At 32.3% G+C, this 26,029-nt stretch overlaps 5 protein-coding genes across 13 annotated transcripts; 1 reads left to right on the forward strand and 4 right to left on the reverse strand.

The window, feature by feature from the left end:
* Positions 1-294: 294 nt before the first annotated feature.
* Positions 295-3,360, reverse strand: LOC108480613 (60S ribosomal protein L18a-like protein). Its single transcript, XM_017783661.2, has 4 exons — positions 2,873-3,360; positions 2,063-2,135; positions 1,281-1,395; positions 295-533 (listed from the first exon to the last, which is right to left on the reverse strand). Exons 1-4 carry the CDS (start codon positions 3,123-3,125, stop codon positions 474-476), a joined length of 501 nt encoding a protein of 166 aa, XP_017639150.1. The 5' UTR covers positions 3,126-3,360; the 3' UTR covers positions 295-473.
* A 429-nt stretch (positions 3,361-3,789) lies between these two features.
* LOC108480258 (persulfide dioxygenase ETHE1 homolog, mitochondrial) lies at positions 3,790-7,006 on the reverse strand. Of its 3 annotated transcripts, XM_017783178.2 has the most exons (10): positions 6,801-7,006; positions 6,540-6,711; positions 6,312-6,440; positions 6,012-6,119; positions 5,542-5,676; positions 4,844-4,885; positions 4,677-4,736; positions 4,544-4,597; positions 4,119-4,143; positions 3,790-4,000 (listed from the first exon to the last, which is right to left on the reverse strand). In XM_017783178.2, the coding sequence occupies exons 2-10, from the start codon at positions 6,663-6,665 to the stop codon at positions 3,909-3,911; spliced, it is 771 nt and encodes a 256-aa protein (XP_017638667.1). In that variant the 5' UTR covers positions 6,666-6,711; positions 6,801-7,006; the 3' UTR covers positions 3,790-3,908. The 3 variants fall into 3 exon arrangements, with proteins under 3 accessions (XP_017638667.1, XP_017638665.1, XP_017638666.1); XM_017783176.2 differs by having other exon boundaries at positions 6,540-7,006; XM_017783177.2 differs by lacking the exon at positions 5,542-5,676 and having other exon boundaries at positions 6,540-7,006.
* Positions 7,007-7,877: 871 nt separating this feature from the next.
* LOC108480257 (phosphoacetylglucosamine mutase) lies at positions 7,878-12,855 on the reverse strand. 4 transcript variants are annotated; one of them, XR_008286099.1, is made up of 12 exons: positions 12,735-12,855; positions 12,470-12,497; positions 12,153-12,233; positions 11,792-12,054; positions 11,072-11,191; positions 10,829-10,971; positions 10,500-10,748; positions 9,704-10,122; positions 9,449-9,624; positions 8,870-8,966; positions 8,488-8,702; positions 7,878-8,395 (listed from the first exon to the last, which is right to left on the reverse strand). XR_008286099.1 is itself a non-coding variant. In XM_053031260.1 (11 exons), the coding sequence occupies exons 3-11, from the start codon at positions 12,211-12,213 to the stop codon at positions 8,542-8,544; spliced, it is 1,689 nt and encodes a 562-aa protein (XP_052887220.1). In that variant the 5' UTR covers positions 12,214-12,233; positions 12,470-12,497; positions 12,630-12,855; the 3' UTR covers positions 7,878-8,541. The 4 variants fall into 4 exon arrangements, 1 of the variants encoding a protein (XP_052887220.1); XR_008286096.1 differs by having other exon boundaries at positions 12,630-12,855; XR_008286100.1 differs by having other exon boundaries at positions 7,878-8,349; positions 8,454-8,702; positions 12,630-12,855.
* On the forward strand, positions 12,852-15,311 carry LOC108482243 (ubiquitin-conjugating enzyme E2 36-like). Its single transcript, XM_017785357.2, has 8 exons — positions 12,852-12,997; positions 13,228-13,255; positions 13,352-13,438; positions 13,823-13,881; positions 14,384-14,445; positions 14,527-14,586; positions 14,786-14,883; positions 14,984-15,311. Exons 1-8 carry the CDS (start codon positions 12,962-12,964, stop codon positions 15,019-15,021), a joined length of 468 nt encoding a protein of 155 aa, XP_017640846.1. The 5' UTR covers positions 12,852-12,961; the 3' UTR covers positions 15,022-15,311.
* A 200-nt stretch (positions 15,312-15,511) lies between these two features.
* On the reverse strand, positions 15,512-20,420 carry LOC108483431 (C2 domain-containing protein At1g53590). Of its 4 annotated transcripts, none has more exons than XM_017786821.2 (12): positions 19,961-20,420; positions 19,753-19,827; positions 19,156-19,299; positions 18,839-18,934; positions 18,620-18,751; positions 18,277-18,429; positions 18,143-18,184; positions 17,937-17,985; positions 17,702-17,794; positions 17,435-17,618; positions 17,028-17,151; positions 15,512-16,915 (listed from the first exon to the last, which is right to left on the reverse strand). In XM_017786821.2, exons 1-12 carry the CDS (start codon positions 20,084-20,086, stop codon positions 15,779-15,781), a joined length of 2,355 nt encoding a protein of 784 aa, XP_017642310.1. In that variant the 5' UTR covers positions 20,087-20,420; the 3' UTR covers positions 15,512-15,778. The 4 variants fall into 4 exon arrangements, with proteins under 4 accessions (XP_017642310.1, XP_017642311.1, XP_052887212.1 ...); XM_017786822.2 differs by having other exon boundaries at positions 15,512-16,906; positions 19,961-20,370; XM_053031252.1 differs by lacking the exon at positions 19,961-20,420 and having other exon boundaries at positions 19,753-19,954.
* Between the last annotated feature and the right edge of the window lie 5,609 nt (positions 20,421-26,029).

Here is a 26,029-nt window from a genome sequence, read left to right on the forward strand (position 1 = left end):
AGCTAAAAATATTTTTTTTAAAGTTAAAAATTTAATTTTTAGTAAGTTTGATGCTGGTGCTAATAAATATAATTAATAACAATATTGCTAATGAAAATAGTTTAAATGTTAATTTAAATATAAAATATAATGAGGAAAAAATAAGTTTGAATTAACCATTTATAAATACAAACAAATTGAAGTAAAATTTAAAATTTATATTTCCAGTTATAAATTTTAAGCGACATAAATTATATTAATACCATACAATGAATCAACTATAATAAAAATCACCAACGTCCAAAGAATTGGAGCTTAAGAAAGTAAAGTTTAATCTTATTATCATTCACCAACAAAATAATGATAAAAACATTTGTTGCAAATTATCATAAACAATAACTTACTGGAAATGAAATAAAATAAAAGAGGGGGGGGGGGGGCATATACATATTATTTGGGAACCTATACATCTCTCAGTCAAAAACAGGTGTGCTTTACCACCCACCAGCTTTAATTGTTATACTAAGAATAATTGTAATTGTAGCAAGAAGGGCCTGCACAAGCACCATCACCAACATCGTTAAAACATGGCTGTTTTAAAGCTTAACTAAAATTTTCCTTTTCCTAATGGTGTTTAACAGTAGGGATGGCAATCGAGTAAGACAGGATAGTTGTTCTTTTTTTTGGCTTGCCATCAATTGACTCGATTGCCATAGAAAGGACAAAGAATACAAGGGATATCTACGTTAGATAATGACTTAAAGTAGAGGGAAGAAAAAAGAAAACAGAAGCGAGAATGATGGAAAGGAAAAGTTCTTAGAAAGGACAAAGAATACAAGGGATTTTCCAACTAGACTTTGTGGACAGTATCCACGCAGGGTTTATAACCATTAAGTGATTCCAAATATTAACAAAAAAATGTGTAATCTTGATAAGGAAATTAAAAAATTGACACTTCAATAGTACATATTGTAACCCAATTGAACACGATTTCTAAACAAGAAAAATATAGACAGACATCGACCCGATTGTGCATGTAGTAGATAACATATGCAAGCATTGACCTTGGTTTTCTATCATTCTTACAAAATCAAAATTTCCAATTTTTTTAACATTTTAAACTTTTTTTTAACAATCCAATCTTTGTAGTTTAACTTATATTTGCAGTGAAGATAAAGCATGGTACAAATACATAAGATACACACACATATATATATAATGGTTAAGTTGATGATCAATACAAGGCAGGATGGCTTTCATAAAATTGGAAAAGAAAAAATACTGATAGAAAAGATACTCACGCCAATTGTGCAAGCAATATATCCTGCTTTCTCTCTGTCGTCTATCCTTGCACAAAGTAAAACAAAGAATCCAATATACCAGGGAAGGCCACCAATGAAGAAACCAATGATGAACCTTCAAAGCAGCATACTTCTCTTATTAAACAAGAAAGTTCAAAATTCATAAAAATATATAAATGGAAGCTACGAGTACAGAAAATAACGACCAATATAATAATAAAATGTCATGCAAACTTGTAGAAAAATATATGTCATGCAATCATGCATGGTAAAGTGGTATACATCCAAAACAATTTCCGTATTTTGGGGTGTCTACCAGTCTTCAATTAACAATACCGTCATGGAAATGGGAACTTTAAGGTGACATGAAAAGATAAACATTTCACCTGTGTATTACACGAGGCTGCTAAGTAGAATGGCACTAAATCCCAGCCATTTCAAGTATGAATGTGAAAGTGGTATGGTTTAACAAGTAGCAAAATGAAATACCATCTAAGTATGACAGCCAGCTCAACAATCTAATTATGATATAAAATAAACCCAATATGAACTCACAGGTTTCTTATAACATTTTCATCCAAATAGTGCATTATATTAACTTCCCATTTGTCCAAACTGTAAACTACACAACTCCCTCTTTTTCTTTTAAAGAAATGGCAATTAGAGATAAAGGAAAATGATTTGTTCAAGTTAAAGCATAATGACATATCCATCAAGTTGCTACTTGTTTTACTTCATATGTAAAGAACTCCTAAAAAACAAAGAAAACTATGTACACTTACAAGAACCATCCGAATCCAATGCCACAGCACGGTAGCTTATCTCTTACAGGTGTTCCTTCAGCAACATCATAACCTTGACATCAAAGATATCATAGAACAAACCGCAACATGAATTAAAATTTTTTATCAACATAATGCAGGCTTTGTTAAATTGGATGAACGATCATTTTAAATCATGTAACATTGTTTTCGATACAATTATATACAAGAAACCAAACTTCACACAATATACCACTCTTACATTGATTCTAGTTATTCAGATCCATGAAGCCTACCATTCTAACTCTTCACATAAATTTTAGAAACCTAAGGTTTTCTTCAAGTTGAAGGTTACAGGATTGTCAAAACACCATAATTAACCCCCAAACATTTTTACATATTTTATATGTTTGGTTTATGAATTAATGACATATCATATATATATATATATATATATAAATGCTTTTATTTCTCATCTTTCTTTGAAACCGACTTCCATTCTTCTTAAACCATTAAAATATATATATCTGCTATAATAGAAAAAACTTTGAATCTTCCCACACCTACTCAGGTCACCCTTAAAAAAAAAATTCAATACATTAGACAACCAAATCCAAATAATATTGCTAATGTATCTCATGCATTTATTTATCTTCTTTCTCTGCTAAAAAACTCCTAATATTTAAACACCTTTTCTTCTAAAACATTAAAAAACTTGGATCTTTCATTTAAAAAATATCATTAACCATTCATCTAACAAGAACCCAAATCTCAAAATCCTTCATTTCGATAATAAAAAGAGAAGAAAGTTTTTTCATATTTGTAGAATACCCGGCACGGTCTGGTAGGCTTGGGGGTAATACTGAGGAGGAGCGATAGAGGGAGGTGGAGGAAACCCAATAGTTGGCACATGGTGCTGTTGCTGTTGCTGGTGCTGGTGCTGTTGCTGTTGCGGATGCGGGTTGTGGTGGTGGGGACGTGGAGGACGTGGAGGAGGGTAGTTGGCAACTCCTTGGAATGTTCCATATTGGTTATGCTGCTGTTTATCTACAGCTACACCTCTGTCTCTATCTTCATTACTCATTTCTCCTCCCAGGGAGATTCTAGATTGAGAAATTAGATCTGGTTATGGTGATCAATCAACTAGGGAAAATTGAGCGTTAGGATCGGGTTCAGGAAGCTGCCTACTGCCTATCATACCCAGTTTGGCAATTTTAACTTATTATTACATTGTAATTTGGGATATAAACGACACATCTTGTGAAGCTAAATTATTCCTGATTCACTTCGGTTAATCGAGTCAGTTTAAGTTATCGAATGATTTAAATTCTAATCTTCTAATATTTGTTTTGAAAAAAATTCACGAGTTAATTTATAATGAAAATTTTTAATATTAATTTGAATTCAAATTATAATATTGAAATTAAAATCAAAGTTAATCCAACAAATTTGTACAATTCGTTATTTATCTTGAAATCAAATTCAACTCATAGCTTATACCTACTAATATGTTCTACTTGATCGAATTCAGAAATGTAGAGGATATGGCTGAATTTGGTTGGTCCAATAATCAAATCAAACCTAAAAAATATGATTGGTCCATAATAAAAATATGATTGGTGTTCTGTTGTTTAGATAGTTCGGTAACTTAAAATGGGTATGTATGAAGAACAAAAGTTGATGCAGATAGAAAGACGACAATATTACATGATTACAATATGATATAGTATATATTTATAATTTATGGATTCCTTGCAATCACGTGGCTTCTCTAGCCATTTTATTTAGCATATCCAGTGATATTAAGATCCAGAATTATAATACAACTAAAATCTGTGCACACTTATGGATGGTGTCCAGCAAAGCCTCAATCGGCTTTAGGTTCCAAATCTTGCAACCCACAAACCATATTTGCTGGCACTGCAACATCAATCATCTTAGGATATGCCAAGTTAAGATCTGTTGCACCAACAAAAACAGAGGAGATATCAGAACCAGCAATCCGAAAAAACCCAAAGATGCTTTTTTGTTTTTTTTCTAATCTTTTATAGACTGGATATAGTGAGCATCAACTTACTTTCCATGATATTTTTGAAAGTCTCCTGCAAAAAGGGTATTCAACAAATAATATCTTATCAGACATGTTGATAGGACACATTGAAACTAGTATTCTATGACCACAATAAAGAATAATCTTCAATCAAATGCGTGAAGATATCGAGATGTCATGCTTTTTCATGATTTCATGTTTTACCATAGCGATGTTCATTGGAATAGTCCCATCCAAGAGAATCAAACCAATGCTCAGCAAGAAATGTTCAATGCATATGCAATTTTAATTACAGAAGTTATATGCGGCTTATACGAGTTAAAGATCATACGGATAAAAGGAAACCCTTTCTTATCACTGAAATGAAAACATGCACTCTTAATGTTCTATTGTCAAAAGTAACAAGCTGTTTTCCAAAGAAAAGGGAAGATGGATGGTTCCGGAAAGAATACCTCATCCTTTGTCAAGCGTGGATTATATAGCATCTCCTCTCCCACAGTGGTTACCTATAATCAATGAGTTTTATATAATCAAACAATCATTTATATATGTAAGAAATGATAGGAATCAAGTTATATATCTTACTGAGAATCCTTTGTAGTCATGAGCTGGATATAGCAATGTCTCTTTCGGTAATGTAAAAATCTGGATCCATGAAACAAATAAGTCCATAATTTTTATTCAAATTTTGACAATTACAATAAAATTTTGAGAACTCAAAGAATGGGACCATAAAAGGACCCTGTCCTTACCTGTGAATGCACTGACTTGTAGAGTTGCTGTGAACTTCCACCCTGCAAAATGTATTAATCAGTACTAGTCAATGGCTACTGAATGTGGGAGCATTAGAGAAAATTATCTTAAAAACTTAAGCATAACAAAAATCCTGGAAGACAAAGAAATATCCATGACAATGACATCCAGATGGAAAGAAATTGCCAGCATATAAAACAAGCATTTATGTACTCATGACTGAAAATCCATTGCAAAAAGTATAGCCCTGATAGTTCAAACTTTTACTTCAAGGATGATTGAATTACTGATTAGTTTACCATGAGGCTTCTGAATGACAAACATTTTATGTGCAACCACAGTAACAAGGTAAGCACTGATAAGTAGAAGACTAGACAAATAGGTAACCGAGAGTTAGATATCTACACATCGGTCCTATTGTTTGAAATACAAATAGGACATGCAAATTAAATGCAAAAACAATCAATTATTGGTTCGAGAATCCCTTCCTGGGACAAATATCAGTGGATAAATATACATTCGTAATCCAAACATCACATGGGGACATACAAAAATTTTAAATTGCATAAGCAAAGCCAAGATTGGTTTACATGCTTAACATTTTAATTTAGACCGCTTCTTTTGTATTAATGACATGAATATTAATTCGTTCCATTTTTTTGCGATTAGCTGCAATAACATTTTCAAGACATTACACCTGAAAATCTGTCCTCCCACATCCCCTTATCAACAGAGCATCTCCTGTGAAAGCCATCCTTGGCTGAGGTTGATCTGGTCCATCTCCCGTGACATAGGTAACACAACCCATTGTATGACCAGGAGTAGCACGGACCTGCAATTATTACCTTATTATAGAAGATAGTACTGCAGTAGACCTACTGGTCATCATTCAATAATGACCGTTAAACCACATTGGAAGTTTGGGTGTAATCAAAATAAAAAAACCAAATCACCAATTAAATAACAAAACCATTAGAATGCTGATCATGGTTACCTACACAGTATACTCACATCTCTAACTCTATTTTCTTTTTCATCTTTTAGAATTCATAACGAGCCAGCAATACGTAAACCACCGCAACATCATAGCTATATTCTCCCGAATTGTTTAAAAAGATCCATACAACGAAACTGACAGAACAAGCAGTTTTGCGTACACAAGCCTACCTCAAGAAAGAGATCCCCAAAAGAGATTTTGTCACCAGCTTCAACAAAAACATCAGCCTTGGAACCACTGGCCTTTGAAATAACGGATTTGACACCAGGCACCTTGCCCTAAAAGGAACAATCACATTCATATACGTCAATCTAAGAGCCAATAACATTCCCTGAATGATTAGAACCTGAATTATCCAGTTCAACAGTCTCAAGTCTTAAGTAACAAAATTGACTGATAGTAGACTTTACTTCTCTAATAACCCCAAAAATATAGAGAACAGAGTAGAGTAAAAGTGAGAAAGGGAAAACCTTGATGAGGCCAGTTCCAGTAACATGATCAGCATGTACATGAGTGTTCATAGCATAAATAAGCTTCAGCCCCAATTCTTTAACCAAATTTAAATCTCTATCAACAGTCCTGTCTACAGGGTCAATCAACTGCACACGCCCATTTTCACCATATATCAAATACTAATAAATAAAAAACCCAAAAGCAAACAAAACCTAGATTTTATTTTCATTAAAATAAACACTTACAAGCGCTGGTTTATCAGGGTGGGAACAATCAGCAAGAAGGTAAGTATAAGTAGATGATTCTTTCTCGAACAACTGACGAAACAATAGCTTTGGAGGCGATTGAGATAACGTAGTAAAAGACGCCATTTGCGATGATTGTGGAGTAAAAGAGACGGTTTGCTTTGGAGAGAAACTGAAACAAAACGAAGAAGGAGATGAAGGAGAAGAATGGGTTATAATGAAAGGAGAAAATCGAGTAGCTGATCTTATGAAAGTACCCACGTTAAGCAGCATTGTCAATTCCGCTGAATGGGGTGGTTTGGGTTTGAGATTAATTTTAAAAATATTAAATGAGATCGAGGAAACGATCAAATCAAAGCTTTAATAAGCAAAATCTAGAAGATATCTTTCTAAGTGTTCATTTTTAATGTTATCCTTCGTTTGGTTTGCTGGTTTGGTGAGTGTATTGTCATTTTCTCGGCCGTTTGTTTATAAACATCACTCAAGCAATCTGCTCTTTCGCGGTTTGTTGAAGAAAAACGGTGGGCTCGTATCCGGCCCATGAACCGGTTTAGTTGAATTTATTTTTTATTTAAAATTTAATAATATTTATATATAATTATTTAAATTGGATTAATTAAAGTTAAAAAGCCCCACTAAGAAGACATATTTTTTATTATATTAATTATTTTAAATATTTTTGACCATATACTATAACATGTCATGTTGGTGGATTATTAATAATTAACTAAATAATTTCTTTTATAAATATCAAAACTTTGGGATTTTTATTTTGAAAATAACACACTTAAAATAATTATGTGGTGGGATGTATTTTTATTTGTTAGTTAATTGTTCATATATTAGATCAAATTATCGATTCAATCAATTCAATTTAAAATTAAAAGTTAAACTAATTATTTTTACCCTTCTTAAACTCGAGTAAATAAAATTTTTGTTCTTACAATGAAAAATTTGTGTGAAGTGAGTGAAGGAGATAGATTGGTGGAGTATGATGCTCTTCAAGACTTACATGGGAAGGATCTCAGGGAAATGGTACATCATTGTTCAGTTTGACATTGTTTTTGATGGTTTGGTGGATGGATTTGTTTATTAACACTTTAAATATTTAATGATAAAGGACTGGCATTTCTTGTAGATTCCTCGTTGGTTAACCTTGTACTTGAGGAATTGGATAAACATAATTTGATGTTGGAAAGTAATGCTTATGGTGCTGGTTTTTATTATTATTATTACTTAAAATGCTTATGGTGATGTTGAATATAAAAAAAGGCTGTACCCTGAAGCACAAAATCTTCCTTTTTTTTTCCTTTTTTGTTAATTATTAGAAGTTGGAGGTGCTCAAATATATTTCCGGGTGTTCCATTAGTTTCTTGATATAATTTCAGTGAATTACTATAAAACAAATAAAACCCACTTCCATAAACATAAAATGTTACCCACAGAGAGGAGAGCTTCCAAGAGTTTGGGCATTGGGAAGTTGATCGGCAAAAGGTTCTCATTTTTGACAAGGCCGATGGGGCTTTTACCTACTATGACAAGGTCGTTTCACAAGCTTGGGAAGAGACATTGCACTCTTCTCTAGGAAATCAATGTGGGGCACAGAATGGGAGGAAAACCAATGTGTTCCTTGCCCATCACCAAATGGATTACTCGGTTGGAGCCGGAATTGTCAGCCAAAGAAGTAGTTTAACCATTTCATCAACCAGGACAATGAAGGGCAAGGGATGAAGGTGAAAGATTGCGGGGTACTTTTACCGCACAGGGAAGCATCCACATAGACGAGTAGATACCGAACAGAAAAGGAACTCTGTAATGTTCAAAGTAGTGGGGAAAACTCAATTTGAAATCAATGCCTGTAAAAGTAAGATGACAAAGTTTAATGTTATAAAAAAGTATAACAAAATATATTACCTTCAAAACAAAACATAAAATATAAAGCACCCACAGTAATCTGCGTCTCCATTTGTGATTTCTGTTACATTGTGAAAGATTAGGGAAGCTACCGCTGAGAGCTGCTAAAACCTAGAAAACGATCAACAATTTTGGCAACAGAACCCGCCAAGCTGTCTGCAGCTTCTTGGGTGGAGGCTTCTGCATAAACACGAATGACATCCTCTGTACCTGATGGTCGTATGAAACACCGGCCTCTAGGGTACTTCGCTGCATTTTGTATGAGTTCTCAGAAATAGTTAATATACACGAGGCCTCGAAAGAGATTTAAGAGAAAAATATTCCCCCAACAGTTAGATGTTAATTGAACTAAAAAATAAGCCCAAGGATAAGCACCAAAACATGCACTGAGATGAGATCAATGACAAAAATGTTACCAGTTTCAGCATCAATGGCTTCTTGAATGCCAGGGGGACTAATAGCTACAGTTTCGGCATTTGTTGTTGCAACAGCTGTTCTGTCTACAACTTTGACCTAGCACAAGCAATGGAAACATTAAATTGTTTGAGCATTGCTAATGTAAGACTACACTATAGCAGAGTTTACAAGACAAACATTATAAAGTGGACGCAGCATGCAGAAATCAGTTGTATCAAAGATTTTCCCTTTTTTCTCTTTCTGATGTAATAAATCTAATATTTTTAAGCTAATGTTGCAAGCTTATACTAGTCAAACTCTAGGAGTTTAGTTAGAAGCCCTCGAACACAGCCTCTCTATTGAGGACTATATGAATCCTTTTCAAGTTCAACAGACATGAAGCATACTTTCTCCCTCGTATAGAAAATCAAATGGTCCATCTCTTCAACGAGTTATAAGATGTCTTAGGTGTAACGTGCAAAAGAAAGATCTTAGTCAAAATATGGAAAACTAGCAAGAAAAGGTAGATATGATGATCCCTTCTATAGATGGGAAAGACTACCCTAGTTTCTTTTCCAAGAGTGATAACGAAAACTGACCTTAAGTTGTTGACTAGGTAAATCCTGGTAAAGTTCATTCCATTTATGTATGGACCAACCCTTATGTTGCAAAACAACCTCAACCAAAAGCAAGCAACTCAAAGCGTCTCCAACAGCTTGGTTGATCAATTTACTGACAGAGAGTAGTCTTAGAGCAGCTTTCTGTTGTTCGGATCCTGAGAAAAAAATGACAATAATACTCGATAAACCATAATAGATAATTCTTCTAAGAAAAGGACTCTATTCATAAATTACCTTCAGATGCAAAACCTAATTCATTGTTCCTGGCCTCTAACCAAGACAACCAGGATTCAGAGAACAAGATAGTGCCATGACCATTGGCTTCGAAATAGATTCCAATATCAAACTGAGCAGCTTTCTCATGCAAGTGTTTTACCCCTGTAGGAGTAAAAATGACTTCCAAACCCAATTGTTTGAGATAATCAGTGGATGCTCCATTAGCATAAGCTGTCTGTATAACACCAAGTCGAGCATGAGAATTATTATTAAGGTTTTCAGTGCCCTTCTTGGTCAGAATACTTAGTTGCTCCTTGATGAACAATGCAAACAAGGATAATATTTTGTCCCCGTCAATAAGATCAATTTTTCTGCTACTGTTAGTTGGGACCGAAAAATATACAAGGCGATCAGCATCACCATCCAAACTTGCACACCTAATAAACAAAAGTTCAGAGCACGACCAGATTTCAAAACATACTCTAGAAACAGTATCATAGTAAAAATACCATCAAATACCATCATGAATCAATCAAGTGTCTGATTAGTGATCACTTCATGAAGCAGTGCTAACTAGACAGTTATCAAACCATCGAAAATTTGTTAATTATACACACCAGTTATAAAAAGAAAAGAATATCACAAATTTGTTACATGTTTAATGTGCCTTTAACCTTTGATCAACAATTACAAATTTGTTACATGTTTAATGTGCCTTTAACCTTTGATCAACAATTCAGTGAAATGCAAGAATAATTAGCTTATAAACAGTTGATAACAGTAATTTACTCCCAAATCTGAAGAGATAGCACACCTTAATCCAACATCATTGGAACAAAATCCACGTGGAACAACCTTCTCTTTCTGTACGTAATCAGCACCAACCCCATCATTCAATATACCCCCACCTTTACCAGTATTACGAACCTCGATAACTAAACTGGTTAACATAGTTTTCAAAACTTCAAGTTTCTCTCCACCCACACCATCAGCCCCATCAACCACAACTGTGTTATCCATCTTGCTGCTTTTGGTTTCATTTGGGATCAAATCTACCAAGCACCTAAACAATAGTACATTACTGTAGGTAGTACAATTTCAAGCTAAAAAATGGCTACAAAAAAACCTGAAGCTTCAACTAACCTGAAGGAGCTTGAAATCTGTTCAAAATAGGCAGGTTCTGTCGCTTTCATGCCTTTATTCCTAGCACGAACCATCCAATGCAGCTGTGGGGTTGTTAAAATTCCTAAATCAAGTGCAATAGCTCCAAGAATTGAACTTATTCCCTAAAAAATAGATAGATATTAGCAAATGATAGATGCATTTAACATCACAATGAAAATTATCAAAGTTTCAGCAATCCCCTGTTGATTAAAAAAAGTGTACCTGCTTTGCAGCTTCAAGGAGAGATTCTCCGCTAGGCCGGGTGTCTCTTCCTAACAATATCTCTGCAGATTGCACTCCATCTAATGGAATTTTTTCCTTCTCTACAAATTCTGTTATGAGCTGTTGTATGAACAAACAATTGATAAGTATAATATGCATTCCTAGTCGCATTTAACATTGAATTTAAATCCGCTCTTCAAACTCAACATCCCTTTCCTAAAACTCCCTCTCCATTTATATCAAATACACAACAACACTAAAATTTAGCATACTTTTTGAGCTTAAACAAAATTATTACACCTTCAGTTCACTCATCAAACAAACATAAACTATAGTATCAAAACGATTGTTGCTTTCTCAACTGACCTTGTCTCACAGGTAAGGCGACAATCCCAAAACCATTAGGTCTCAACTGTAAGTCTCACTTTATACAAACTACTCTAACTTTATATTGGAATTCTTTTCAACTACAAGTGGGCTTCTTAGGCTATATTAGTTGGTTTACTTTTTCTGTTAATTATATGCATAATACATTGTATTTTCATCAAGGGGAAAGAAAGCTATTGTTTCTTATAGAACACATTAACATTAATCATCAAGAAAATTTGGAAATATATTTAAAAATGCATCAATTCCCATTATCTTTCAGCAATAATTTCACTGAATTACTATAAAACGAATAAAATGCGCATCCAAAAACATAAAGAAGAGGCTAGTCACTGAGAGGAAGGCTTCAGGAGTTTGGGCATTGGCAAGTTGATCTGCAAAAGGTTCCCATTCTTGAGTGAGCATTCCACCACTTGGATCAACAATTTTGACTCCATTGTCAGTAACTTTATTGTGTGAAGCTGTGATCATCAATCCAACAACTGATTGGGTTTTGAGTGATCTTAAAGCAGCCAATATCCCAACTCTGTGAACTGTTGATTTAAGGATCGATGCATCTGCCCTGAACCCTGCCGTCCCATATGATAGCTTCACTCCTAAAAAAAACCAAAAAAGTAAAATAGAAAGTTCAATGTTTTTGTTAGCAACAAAATTGAAAAGAAATATCAATTGGTTTTTGAAGGAAAGGAAAGACCTTGAGGAGGAGAGAAGAGTGAGGATGAGTGGAGAAGAAGTAAGCGTTGTTCCTCTTTCATGGTGTCAATGTATCAAACTCCTGGGGTTGATCAAATTTATACCAGAAAAACAAAATTAATTCACCATTAAGTATATGAGAGCAAACAATCAACTCTTTAAGGGAAAAAGAAAAAACAATGAACTCTTTTATTTACCAGGAGAAGAAACCCAGAAATTTTAACTTTTTTTCAGCTCATAAGATTTAAACCGAAAAACGATAGCAAACAATATTCAACAAGGATTTCAAATTAAAAAAAAAAAAAGCAGAGTATTCACCTGGTAAACTGAGGAGACGCTCAGTTTCCTGTTTAGATCAAAGATTAAGAAGCAAGAATTAAGCAATAAACATTTAGAAAATTCACGCAAATAAACTAACAAGACTGAAAATAATTTGCTGAAGTTTTTGATTCATTAAATCCCAAACCAATTCAATTACCAAATCAAACTCCAGAAACCCAGAAAGGAGAACACACAAAATTTAACGAAAAAAAAATCTTCTGGGAAGAAATCGAAAAGGATCAAAGTGAGATCGAAAGGGGACCTGAATGATTTTTCGAGGGAGATTACTAGTATATATATTATTTTTTTATATTTATACATAAACATTATGTTAAGTACTTTCTTTTTTATATTATTTTTTAGCGCATTAAATAATTTCCTTTTTTTTTCTTTCTTTTTATATACACAAAAGATTCTTAATTTCGTTTTCTCTCAATTTCTAAATCCCAAAAACCCTCTTTCTTTTTTTTCTTGCACTCGATCTCGCCAATGGCCAACAGTAATCTCCCTCGAAGAATCATAAAGGTTCCTTTTTCGGTCTCACTCTGATCCTTCTCGGTTTCTTCATTAGAAGCCTCATAATTTTTGTTTTTCTTTTTTCTGGGTTTTTAGAGTTTGATTTGGTAGCTGAATTGTTTTGGGTTTTAATGAATCAAAAGCTTCAGCAAATTATTTTAAGTGTTCTTAGTTTGTTTGTGTGAATTTTGTAAATGTTTCATGCTTAATTTTTGTTTCTTAATCTTTGATCTAAACAGGAAACTCAGCGTCTCCTCAGTGAACCAGGTAAATACTCTGCTCTTTTTTTTCTCTTGTTGAATTTTCTGGGTTTCTTTTCCTGGTAAATAAAAGAGTTTATTGTTTTTCCCCCCTTAAATACAGCGCCTGGAATTAGTGCCTCACCATCAGAGGATAATATGCGATGTTTCAATGTGATGATCCTTGGTCCAACACAATCTCCATATGAAGGTAGTTGATTTTCTTTTTAATCTGATGGTTGCTGATAATTTTTCTTTGTGTTAGAACTGTAAAATTTTAGAAGTTATTGTATAATAGTTCGATCTCAGCTGATTTAATACATGCAGATTGACACCATAGCCAATTTTTAGTTATTAAAATAACCTCCATATGCGTAAAGTTTGCTTTTTCTTTTTTTTCTGTTCTTTTGAGAAAATGATTATGCAGCGTTTATATTACTTCATTTCCATCTTTTAAAGATAAAGAAAGGGACCCATGTTTTCTGTGTTGAAATTTAAGGCCAATTCGCATGCTTTGTAATATCTCATCACCTTTTTATCATTTTGGATTATGTATGGAATATGATGAATTTTCTTGTTTGGGTTCTTTGTTTAGGAGGGGTTTTCAAGTTGGAACTATTTTTGCCTGAAGAATATCCCATGGCGGCTCCCAAGGTAATCAACATTGACTTATTCTTAAAGCATGACCTTCATGTTTTTTGCATATGTTGGGATATGCTCGATTGATGTTCCTTTGATAAACGATATTGATCGACTTCATCTGAAAATGTTATATATTGGATTTTAATATGAATTAGGGATGCACTAGTTTGCATGTAGAGAACGCTGCTTTATCTGTTCCGGTAGTTTCAGGTTCAACAGAATTTCACTTTTACTTTATTGGTGTGGCAAATAGGTATTATTCTCCTTTCAACATGGTGAAGTTTTGGTTCTATGTCATTATTTGCTTTTAATGACATTTGAGAGGAAAATATTGATTGGAAATGAACATTTAATAGTATGTTATATGCACTGGCTTTTCAAAGTCCTTGTTCTTACATTTACTAGTATGGTGATTGGACTTGTTTGTTTCTCAGAATTTTTTCATCTTCCATTAGTTTTGCCCTTTTTGGAATGTTCTGTATTTTTATCCACCTTAACAAATTTGGTGTAACAGGTCCGGTTTCTTACAAAGATATATCATCCTAACATTGATAAGGTCAGCTCTACCTGTTCCTTGTTTTGTCCTTGTTTTATGGTGTTAAAGATGTCTTTTGTTGGCTTCTAAGGATTGAGCTTTCTTGCAGCTTGGAAGAATAGCCTCGATATTCTGAAAGACAAATGGAGTTCGGCTCTCCAGATTCGAACTGTACTTTTGAGGTATTATAAGTTTTTGTGCAGCATAACCCTATTTATGTAGCTTCTGTTCTGCATGAAAGACTTCACTGCTTTTTCGTATGTACATGCTAATACTTGGAAAGGGGTTTCATTAATGTCTGGGTTGAAGATGTTATTTAAGTTATTGCGGTATCTTGATCAAGTTTTAGGTTGATACTGAAGTTATTATCGCTATTGCTAGCATTCAAGCACTCTTGAGTGCTCCTAATCCTGATGATCCACTCTCGGAGAACATTGCTAAGCACTGGAAAACAAATGAGGCCGAAGCCGTCGAGACAGGTAAAACCCTGTGGTTGCAATCTTAGATCACTACTAGAATCAAAGATGATATGCCGTGCTTCTTACTATTGATGTTCTTGGTTTCCTTAACTATTTGCAGCTAAGGAATGGACCCGTTTGTATGCGAGCGGTGCATAATATGAGTGGTGGAAATGTTAGCTCTCTTGAAATGACATTTTTATGCAATGTAATTCGGAAATTCAGAAGAATTAATGTTTGAAAGAGTCTGATAGTAGCATAGCTTCCGGTTGCAACCTGTTAAATCATTTCGGTTTGGAGTTGGAAGCAAGTGCAGTCTCATCTCTGAGCTTGTAAGATAATATATACATTGTTCTCTAAAACTCTGAAATGCTCAAACCAAAGAATTATTCTCAAATGTAGCAAAATGTTTAAACGACATAATTGAATCTAATTGTTAATTTATTAAATTTTGATGACTAAACTAGGTGATTAATTTAAATTTAATTTATCTCGTCGGAATATTCGGAAACCTATGTTACAGACAATATTTGGCAACTTTTATCGACTTTCTCGTATTTTGGATGTCAAAATATGCAGTCATCCTTGTATGTGAATTTAATACAGGAGCAGTTAACTATTTTGAAATGATCAACAATTAAATTATGAATTTTAAATTAAAATTAAAAAAAGTAACTTAAATAAAAGTTTAAAAAGCCATAAACTTGTACAACCTGTTTTCATTTTGGAACACTACAAAGATGTGTTGTATATAACAAATGTGAGAAATCAAACAAAGGAGATTTTTACAGGGAACATGTATAAACGTATTACGTATTGCTTATCCATCTAAAACTCTAAATTGCTGGACCATGCCCGCTGTTCTTCAAAACTCTTTTCAAGTCTTCTATTATGGATGCACATACAAACACTGAACCTAAACTTTCGTATCTGTTTGAGAAGTGTCTTCTTCTACCTTTTTCTCACTCTCCGAAGGATTTGGTTTCAAGGGTGGCTCATTCGTTCCATTACTGAGCTTAATGGGATTGTTCACATCTTCGTCATCTATGTTGTTCATTCCATTACCGTGCTTAATGGGATTGTTCACATCTTCGTCATCTATGTTGTTGTGTCCTTCAACACTTGTTTTCTCTACTTGTTCCTTAACATTTGTTTCAGGGCTCAACTGGCTGTTTGAATCTGTCAAAATGACATGCTCCTCAGTATCATCGTTGCCACGGGAGCTGGGCATGCGATTGGAAAGAATTGGTATTCCCTTGACTCCCGGGGATGACAAAGATTCATCATCATCATCATCGGAGTCGGATTCTATTGGAAACTCTTGTTCTTCCACAGCTGATAGATTGCGTGATTTTTTCGACCCTTTACGAGAAAGAACATGTTTTATGCTACGAGCAGATTTCTCGGCATGTTTTAGAATACTCTTCGCCATGTCTTTCATCTTTCCAGGGCTTTCTTCTCCAGGACTCGAGCTTCCTTCGTTTGAGACCTTATCAGCCAAAAGATTGTCGTCGACTACAAACTTTACCAAAATCTCCTTGTCATTAACTGCTCTGAGATTTTCATGGGGAGATGGAACCACTTCTCCGAGGTTGCCTGAGTGACCCTCGTTTTTGGGACTCCTATGAAATACAGAACCGATCTTCCGTAAACCCTGCTTAACTCTGTTGACTCGATTCTTCGGATTATGGTTTTCCTCAGCACTGCTGTCATCACTTTTAGAGGATCCAGATGCAGCCGACATGGTGCTGCCAAATGAACTATTAGGCACTTTATGAATCTGTGTCTCGAGGCTTCTACCCTTCCCTTTTCTAGGTTCCCAAGTTTGTGACACTTCACTTCCGGGGTGATGGACCCATATCCCGGTTTCTTGTTGTCCTTCAACATCTATCGGTTCTAAATGATCCGGCAGGGTCGGAGATTTCTTTGAAGAAGTAGGCGAGAATAAACCATTATTCACATCTATATTTGCAAATGAGTTTTGTACATCTTCCTTATTTAATGCTTCTGCGTCAAAAGCATCAACTGCAGCACCATCACTTACCTGCGTAAACTGTCCATACATCCTTTTTAGTTTCTCGACACATTAACTCATAATAATAATTTGCACGCAAGGTTGCAATTTAAAACCTTCCGACTATAATGTGGATCATAGAATAAATTACCTTAGCGTTCTCTTCAAGAACGGTTATTGCGAGATGCAGTCTTCCCATTTTAATATTTTGAAGAGGCAACCACATGTCATGTCTCTGGCCACCTCGAAGTTCAGTAATATTTACCGAGCACTTACTGTAAACACAGCAAATCAGTACACCATTTGAGAGTCTTAAACAAGTCATAAGGAATTTGGAAAACAAATAGTGGTATCATATATCACGGATCAAAAACATCTAAAAGGGAACTATTTCTAAGACGTGCTAATGCATAATTGCAAAGGGTTGTCAACATAGTGCACAAACTGCAAAAACAGTGGCACTCAAAAAGCATAATAGGCGTAAACGAAAAGAAAATTTGTTTGAAGATTTCAAACATGATCGAGGAATATGGTTATTTTAGAGATGCAGAGACAAACCCAAGGCTATCATCATATAAATGGTCTTTGTCACGAACTTCTATAATCAGTACATTAGGTGCCTCCCAGGAGCAGACGGGGATCATAAATTCCTCGTGCCATTTCGGAGACAAAGTTTTCTTCTGCGTCTTAGTCCTGAATCTATAAGGGCCAAGTGTCCCTTTCACATATGGATCAGCCAATCCTGAAAATTTTATATCCAATCAATGACCATAAAACCATGTATTTTACATGATGGAAAAGTAAGATACTGGATTTAAAACTGACCATTTAAATCTGAAGGTTTCATGTCGGATCCTTCAATAACTTCAACCTTGGCATGAGCAATAGGTTGCTTCTCATTGACAGAAAACCAGTTTTCTGTCGGACAGAATCAACAAAAAGGTGAATGAGAAAATTTGACTAATGAAATAGCAGAACTGGTAATAAGTTAATGACCGGAAACGAGCTATAAGTAAAATATAAGAGCAACTAAATACTGGAAAATAATGAAAAAAATTACCTGGAATGGGTGAAGCAAACTTCTCAACATCCACAACCAGCATATTGGGCTGCAAAATAAACAAATATTTGGAGCTAAAGTTCAATACAGAAGCAAGTTGCTGGTAACTTAAACCTGTAAGTGCATTCTAAAACTACGATATGCATTTGTGGAATATAAGATGGAATTTATGCCATTGTATGGCAACAGAGTTAAGGAAAACTAACCTCAACAAGTGTCTGCTCAAATGCTATCGAAAGAAGCTTGTCCTACGCGAGCAAAAGAGGATACACAATAAGATTGAGAGGAAGGAAAAGATAATAAAATATAGTCAAAGATTTTCAGGAAAAAGAGTTATTACAAGCCATCCAGCAATTCCTGGAAGTTCCGTAACATCAAGTCCGTGTGTAAAGACAGGTTTCACAGTCATCTGGAAATATGGAGGCTCAGCAAAGCATACTCGCAAACGACCAATGAAAGGCCACTTCCGGATAAACTTCACCCCAACCAAAACCTGAAACATGGAGTAAATGCCAGTTAATTACAGTAAGTCAATAAAGTTAAGTATTTGCAGGAGGCAGGATGGGGCCCAAACTATGTGATGCCATGCAAATTCCTCCGATTAACAACTGCTTAGGAAAGACTATAAACTCTTTTAATGTGAAAATTGAATATAGCTAATACCATTCCATTTTTATTAATACCTTTCCTTCAACATGCATTCCTGTTACATGCAACTTCGCCCACATCCCAAATCCCAGTCTTTTCCGTAGTTTCACAGCAAGTATTGCACTCATGTCATCCGCGGTGAGAAAATTCATTCCCAACTCCAGTACCTGCAACGAGAAATTGAAAGTTCTATCATCCTCAAAATTGAAACAAGAAATCATAGCCAACAGAGAGGAGTTAGGGAGAAGGTATACCAAGTGGTCATCATCAGAGCATTCACGAAGAACTCTCACCTCCGTGATCAAAGGTGGATTTCTTCCCAAATATAAATGCTGAACCACAGCTTTCTTCTGCAGGCATAGCAACATTTCAGTCAAACACACCCAAAATGGATCAAAAAATAATCATCTGATGGTCATTGAAAGTAACTTCATAGGAGCTAATGCAAGTCTTAAAAAAGTACAAATTGTTCATTTGCACTAAATTGAACATTTTACTAAATCAGAATCTTTATGTACTAGTTTTCCAGAGATAGCCAATAAAATAGTACTAAGAGAAGCAAAATTCATACAGCAGTCCAAGGTTTGTACTTAGCCAAGAACCAAGGTATGATGGGAAGCAGAATCTTCTGTGATGCAATCTGTTCCATACAAATAGGCCATATTTTTTCAACAGCATGGTTTAGCCACCGAACAGATTCGGAATCCGAAAGTACCTAATGAAAAAGGCCAACAAAGCATTAAAGGGACAGACTTTACAAGATCAAAATTCAAAATTAAGAATCTAAAACTTCAACCTGCCTATATATACTACACAAAGAGAATAAAACAACATAAAAAGCTGCAAAGCATATGCTTTTTCTTGTTTTCATAAAAAGGTTGATTCTAAACACTTTTCTCAACATCCAAAAGACTAAAATTGACTGCAAAAAAAAGTAACCATTTGAACCAAATAAAGAATGCTAAAACATCCATTAAAGAAGAAAAAAGAAGATCTGATACAGTAGAAAACAAGAAAAACTATAAGTATCAGAATTGGAATTACCCAAAAGGAAAAATACATTCAAAATGATTGATAAATAATACAATAACAATCAGCATAAATCAATCTTTTTTAAGAACTTAAAAGTAAAGCAAAAAAAAAAAAAAGATAGAATTTTGAGAATCACCCTTCTCCTAAATTGTTGCCGTTTTTCCTCGAACTCCAATTTCTTCCTCAATCTCGTCACATACCTTTCATGAACCTTTGATGAACAAATAAATAAAAGGAATTTTTGTAAACAAAAGCAAAAAAAAAAAAAAAGAGTTCAATCCAAGTTCAAAAATAAAGAAAAAAAAGATTCATTTTTTATTCTCAGAAGAAGATGAATGAATTACCAAATAGAGGTAGATGAGAGACGCGAAATAAGCAACTGGATGGCAAAGATTGAATTGAGAAAGCGTCCAAAGCAGGAACAAAACTAATCCAACATGAAGCATTATTGAAATCTCCATCAAACCCATTTCTAAAACTATTAAAAGAGAAAGAAAAAACCCAACTTCAACAAAAATCACAACTTTTCACTACTTTTCTGCATAACCCAAAATCACTATCGTTAAGGAATTAGAAAAAGAACTTTCATAGAGATTTCATTCAAAAAAAGAAAGAAAAAAGAATCTGAATCAAAGACTTGAATTTCAAAAGGGTCTGCTACGTCTCAAATGAATGCGTGATCTTGAATGACAGTTAGATTACACTAAGCAAAACTTTCTTCTTATATAGAATTGATCAGAGTTGTTTTTCTTTTTAATTTAATTAAATATTAAGTAATTATATTTAATTTAAAAAAAATCATTTTGAGTATGGTGATGGAGTTTGACTGATTTCCTTATAGGAAAACGCTACCGTATTACCGAAGCAAACTAAACTAACTGGGTTTTGGTTGGGAAATGTAAAAAGTATTTGGGAAACGTAATCTTTTATTTTTATTTTACTTTACTTTAGAATAATTAAATATTTGTAAATTTTGAAATCAATATTTTAATTGAATAGTCGATTGTGTTTTAGTTCGATTAATTTTAAGATTATTATTAATACAAAAGATATAGATTTGAGTGTGTTAATTGATGTCAGTTGAAATTTTTACTTAAATTGAATAATTTTAATTTTTAAATTATTTAAAAAGAAAATAAGTGAGGTTAGATTTAAACATTTATGATAGTATATCAAAATATAATAAAAGATAAATTTACGTTGTAATACATTTAATTTGAGCAAATGAAAACATTGTAAGAAATTGTTGACCATTTTAACTAAAAATAAATTTTCAGTTCCACTTTCATTTATGTATAAGATGACTCTTCAACTATATCTAGTGAAGGCTAAGACTCTGAAGTCCATCTTCTTAATGGGCTGTCATTAACTATTTTACAATTTACAATTAAAAATATTTAATAACTTTTTGAGTGGGTTGTTCATAATTTTATGCGTTGAAATATTACACTTTTGAAATAAAAAAATAAAACAATAAATATATAACAAATAAAAATTATTTACACAGTAAATACACCAATTTTTGTTGTGCTTCGTATAAAGAATGGCATGTTTATTTTAGTAAATAAAGTAAATTGATTCATTACATCAAAGTTAAATTATTCTTGTCATCTTCGATTAAATCGTCATGAACAAGAGATAAAACACGAATGGTTGTAGGAAACTATAGAAACATATTTCCCAACTAAGAATTTGTTTAGCCAATACATTTGCAACTCTATTACCTTCCTTGTTAACATGTTGAACCTTAATTTTTCATTGTTTATAAATCAACATTTTCACATCACGAGAGCCACTACAAATTGAAATATATCAAACATAAGTTTTTCTATTAGTTGAATGTCCTTTAAATTGTCCATTTTAAGAATTCACTCTTTATAATCTAAATTCCAATACAAATATAATCTCTATATTTGTTACTACTAAATCTTCAAATAGAAAATTATTATTATTATTATTATTATTATTATAAAATAAAATTACCAACATAATCACAACTTTTGTGGTGTACTCAAATACTTGTAACATTCAATGCAACAATGTGTAACACGTACAATATTCTAACAAAATTCAACATTGCACTTAATTGGTGACATCATTCGTGCTTCATATATTTATATTAGTAATTTCATGCTACATGCCTTATTTATACCCAACCAAATTAAGTAATTGTGTCAGTCACCATAACATAGTGATAGATTGAAAGGATTTTTTATTGAAGGTGAATAAAAGTTTACAAGATAAAATATTTTATTATGAGTGTAATTAATTTTAGATTGATATAGGAAAATTAAGTTATTTCTATTCCGTATTCTTTTTATCGATTATTAATTCGGTGCTTTAAGTAGTCTATTTTACCCTCACCAATGCTGAGAGAATTTTTAAGGTAACTAAAAAGATTAGTGAAGATATAATTGGTTGGAATTGGATTAGGTATTTTTGTTGTTTTGACTAACGGATTTGGTAAAATTCCTAATATAATAAAATAACACATTCATAAGTCATACTTTTACTTGACAATAAAAAATTATATTTTACACACCAATGATACACGGATTTGTGACTAAACGTTAACAAGTTTCGATTTCTCCAAGTGGATGCCGTTGTGTTATTGTAATGTCCCTTTTTCGACGTTTTCCCGTCATTTGGACTGGCAGCTTTGATGGTTGGACGCCACGTTTCTATCACGTGTATGTTACGCGTTGCTACATTTGTTACGTATGGATAAGATTTGGGAACATTTATTAAATATCGGAGGCTTGCGGGATCCGTATCTTCTGACGTCAACATGGGGATCCATGTGGAATGACTGAAACATAGTTTTGTTGATGTAATAGAGTCAGTTGCACTGGATATTTACTCTCTGGGAAACATAAAGTCGGAAAATGACTGTCGGCTCCCTTTAATTATGTCGGAGTTGTGACCCCACTACCATCAATTTAATTTTTTCTTTTTCTAAAAAAATATGTATTTTCAATTTTGATACAATTTTAAAAATATTATTATATTCTCTAATAATTTTTTAAAATTGTATAAAAATTATAGAAGTAATAATTATCATGACCGATTAGAATAATTTGTTCTCACATGGGGATCACGTTGGGGGAGTTGACATTCTTGTATTTTGTTGTATCTAACTGTTCCTTAAACATCATGTGCAAACATGCCATTATTTCTTTCGTGTTTAATTAAGTTTGGGTGATGATGAAAAAAAAACTAAGTTTGAGTGAAAATGATGTTACATTTTAATTTATAATATTTATGGATCAAACTGTTAACTAAGTTTGTTCTTATATTAAAATCATAAATAATTTTAAATTTCTAATTAAATCAATTGATTGAACCAATAATTTGAGAATATAAAGCGCGTATTTGTTGCTAATTAAATTATTATTTTCAATGTTTTAAGAGATTTTTAGAAACAGAGATTCGACTATATATATAATAAAATGAACCATAAAATATTGATCAAACTCATACTTTTTTTTCTTTTTGACTTTTATTAGGACCTCCACCAAATAAAAAATTACGGTGGAAGGAATAACTTGATATGTTTCACTGTAAATTTGATCAAGAGGAGCAATGATGAAAATTAAATAAAAATTAATTAATTTAAAAATTATAAACTATAATAAAAAATATTTTATTCTTAAAATACTATGAAAATTATATTAAAATAATTCTAAATATGAGAACTATCAACTCTTTCAAGAAGTGATCGAAAAAAAAAATCATATTTTATGCATTTGAGACTTTGGATGTCGGTTTCGGTTGGGTTGTTACTTGATGTTTTGGTTAGATCTTGTATCTATTATTTCTTGATGGTTCTTTAATACGGTTTTAGGAATTTCGTGCCTTACAAGTTAAAGTGAAGATTAATTATCTTCTTGTTTTTAGGTAGCTTAGAGACATCGATCAATTAATATTAATATTGAGATATCTAATTTACAAAATTACTATCTCATTATCTCTTTAAATTATTGAGTATCAAATTTAAACATATATTGAAATCAAACCATCAATCTGCTTAGTTGCTTTGATATATTAGGTTTGATTGTACAGTCTTCTTATACCCATTTATGATCATGTACAAATAATTTGTTTTATGAAGCACTAAATACACACTTTTTAACAAGTCACCTTTTCATAAAAATATTAAAACATTTAAATTGATAGAAGTCAAATATCTAAAATTAATTTAAAATTAAATTTGATAATTTAATTAAAACATACAAAGTTATTATTTTTATGGATTATTAATTAATATACTGGTTATAAAGCGGGATTGAAAATTTTTCATATATTTTATTTATTTATTTATTTTTAAAATGCAACTTTAAAATATTTATCAAATTTTCAAATCTATTTATGAAATTAAAAATTTACTATTACAATCATAAATTATCTAAAAGAAAATCTAAATATTATATGAAGATGGTGTTTGTAAACGATGAATTATGTCATAATTTTTATTACAAATAAAATAAAAGTAATTATTAATGACAAATAAATATGCTATTGGACGAAAATAGGATAGCATGCTATTGCTTACCGTAGAAGATTCTACACTCGTTTGCCGACGCCGCAGTCAGATCCTATTAGAAACTGACGTTTTACCTTATTGCTGTTTTTTTTAATTGATAAAAGGACACTTTTGCATGAATAAGCTTACGTACCGACAGGCAAACCAAACCAAACAGTCTTAACATGTTTGAATGGAGAAAATTAAGGAAAAATAAAATATTAAGTTTCTCACAAAAAATTTTGTGAAAAGAAAAATTTTGATTTTGCCTCTCACAAAAAAGTCTCATGGCTAAACCCTGTTTATAATTCATATATATATCGATTCTGGTCGTGGTTTACTTTTTTACAAATATTTTAATGTTCAGGTGTGAATTCAACCTGATTTCATCTAATGATCTGTTTTTGTTTTGTTATTCATATATTATAAATTATTAGAAATAATTTTATATTTTACGTTTAAATATTCAATTTCATATTATTTAAATATTAAGGCTACATTTGATTTTTAATTAATAATCTAATTAAAAAGTTTATTTAATATATATGTTTTAAAATAATTAGACATAAAATAAAAAATAATTAATACAAATTATATATGTAATTAGAAAACGAATAAAATTTCTTGTAAAACTAAGATCTTTTTAAAATAAGTGAAAATTTTCCTTTGATACTCCGATCAAATGTAACATAACTTCTTCATATACCGTGGTATTTTTATTCATTTATAATGCTTGAGACTCATGTTCTAATGGTATATCAAATATTATTTTGTAAAGGAAATGATGAATGGGATCGAATTAAATTTTTTCTTAAAAATTAAATTTAATAAAATTAAAATTTTAATGGAAGAATTCTTTTAAAGAAATGGGAGTAACGTAGTTTGATTTATTAGGTTTCGAGTTATATAATTAGAGATATTATGATTAATTTGTTGAATCTATATTTATATTAATATTTGATCAAGTTGATACCATGAGTTAATTAAGTATTAAATTAATTGAGATATTATTAAAATATCATTTTATATACAAAGTTATCAATATTAATGTAAAAGTATTTTTACCCTTTCATATCTTTTAATAAAATAATATTATTATAGAATTTGAACCCAAAACATATTCATAGCACACTCTTAATTTTACCATTTCAATCAAAGCACTATTTGATTTTATTTAAATTTTAATAAATAAATTTGTTACGTAAAATTTTTTCACTCGTATCATTATACCACAAATGCAACAAATCTAATTAAAATGGAGTTTGTAAGATCATAACGAATATATCATGCTATGAAGTTCAAGATTCTTTGAGTAAGTTCGGCCCTAGGGGTAGTTTGAGAGTGCGGACTGTAGCGACGTAAAAAAAAAATTTGTTTCGCTTGGTCGCTAATTGTGGCGATTTATTAAACATTTGAAAACCAACTTTCGATTTTATTAACAAAGGAGTCGCCATCGATCCTTTTTATAGGTGTGATCGGACACCTAATAAAATTATTTTAAAACAAAAAGAAGGCCAAATTTAGGTCTACGTGAAAGTCCAGAGAAAATTGGGGTTCGGAGTCGATTCTGCGAGGAAGGTATTAGCACCTCGCGACACCCAAAATTGGTATCTCATAAACATGTGTTGACTTGATTTTCAAAAATACGAGTTCAATATAATATTTAATCGTGATCCGGTTGAAAAGACGAGAGAGATTTTAGTTTTTGATTTTTTTTAGAAAGGGTGTTTCGTTTTTAACACAAGTTTATTTAATTTCACTCAACATAGCGATGAAATCGATGACTTAATATTAAATCGGTACATTGCCTTATTTTTGAAATTAATTAAAACATGAGAAAAAATATTCCTAAAGTGAGAAATTAAAAATAGATAAAGGACGAAAAAAATGA

Source organism: Gossypium arboreum, chromosome 1 (genome assembly GCF_025698485.1).
Source record: "Gossypium arboreum isolate Shixiya-1 chromosome 1, ASM2569848v2, whole genome shotgun sequence".
NCBI lineage: Eukaryota > Viridiplantae > Streptophyta > Magnoliopsida > Malvales > Malvaceae > Gossypium > Gossypium arboreum.

What these genes read in the sequence shown, in the direction of transcription:
- LOC108480613 (XM_017783661.2), bottom strand. Translation starts at nt 3,125, where the DNA reads ATGAGTAATGAAGATAGAGACAGAGGTGTAGCTGTAGATAAACAGCAG. An exon ending in AGCCTACCAGACCGTGCCGG is followed by an intron (nt 2,136 to 2,872) that starts GTATTCTACAAA and finishes TTTGATGTCAAG; the next exon opens with GTTATGATGTTGCTGAAGGA. An exon ending in ATATTGCTTGCACAATTGGC is followed by an intron (nt 534 to 1,280) that starts GTGAGTATCTTT and finishes GTGCTTGTGCAG; the next exon opens with GCCCTTCTTGCTACAATTAC.
- LOC108480258 (XM_017783176.2), bottom strand. Translation starts at nt 6,812, where the DNA reads ATGCTGCTTAACGTGGGTACTTTCATAAGATCAGCTACTCGATTTTCT. An exon ending in GTGGGAGGACAGATTTTCAG is followed by an intron (nt 4,886 to 5,541) that starts GTGTAATGTCTT and finishes TACATTTTGCAG; the next exon opens with GGTGGAAGTTCACAGCAACT. An exon ending in ATGACTACAAAGGATTCTCA is followed by an intron (nt 4,598 to 4,676) that starts GTAAGATATATA and finishes CATTGATTATAG; the next exon opens with GTAACCACTGTGGGAGAGGA.
- LOC108480257 (XM_053031260.1), bottom strand. Translation starts at nt 12,213, where the DNA reads ATGAAAGAGGAACAACGCTTACTTCTTCTCCACTCATCCTCACTCTTC. An exon ending in CTCCTGAAGCCTTCCTCTCA is followed by an intron (nt 11,192 to 11,791) that starts GTGACTAGCCTC and finishes TTCATACAACAG; the next exon opens with CTCATAACAGAATTTGTAGA. An exon ending in ATTAGGTTTTGCATCTGAAG is followed by an intron (nt 9,625 to 9,703) that starts GTAATTTATGAA and finishes TTTTTTTCTCAG; the next exon opens with GATCCGAACAACAGAAAGCT.
- LOC108482243 (XM_017785357.2), top strand. Translation starts at nt 12,962, where the DNA reads ATGGCCAACAGTAATCTCCCTCGAAGAATCATAAAG. An exon ending in TCCCTCGAAGAATCATAAAG is followed by an intron (nt 12,998 to 13,227) that starts GTTCCTTTTTCG and finishes TGATCTAAACAG; the next exon opens with GAAACTCAGCGTCTCCTCAG. An exon ending in ATCCCATGGCGGCTCCCAAG is followed by an intron (nt 13,882 to 14,383) that starts GTAATCAACATT and finishes TTGGTGTAACAG; the next exon opens with GTCCGGTTTCTTACAAAGAT.
- LOC108483431 (XM_017786821.2), bottom strand. Translation starts at nt 20,086, where the DNA reads ATGGGTTTGATGGAGATTTCAATAATGCTTCATGTTGGATTAGTTTTG. An exon ending in GCTCTGATGATGACCACTTG is followed by an intron (nt 18,752 to 18,838) that starts GTATACCTTCTC and finishes TTCTCGTTGCAG; the next exon opens with GTACTGGAGTTGGGAATGAA. An exon ending in GTTTGCTTCACCCATTCCAG is followed by an intron (nt 17,795 to 17,936) that starts GTAATTTTTTTC and finishes TCTGTCCGACAG; the next exon opens with AAAACTGGTTTTCTGTCAAT.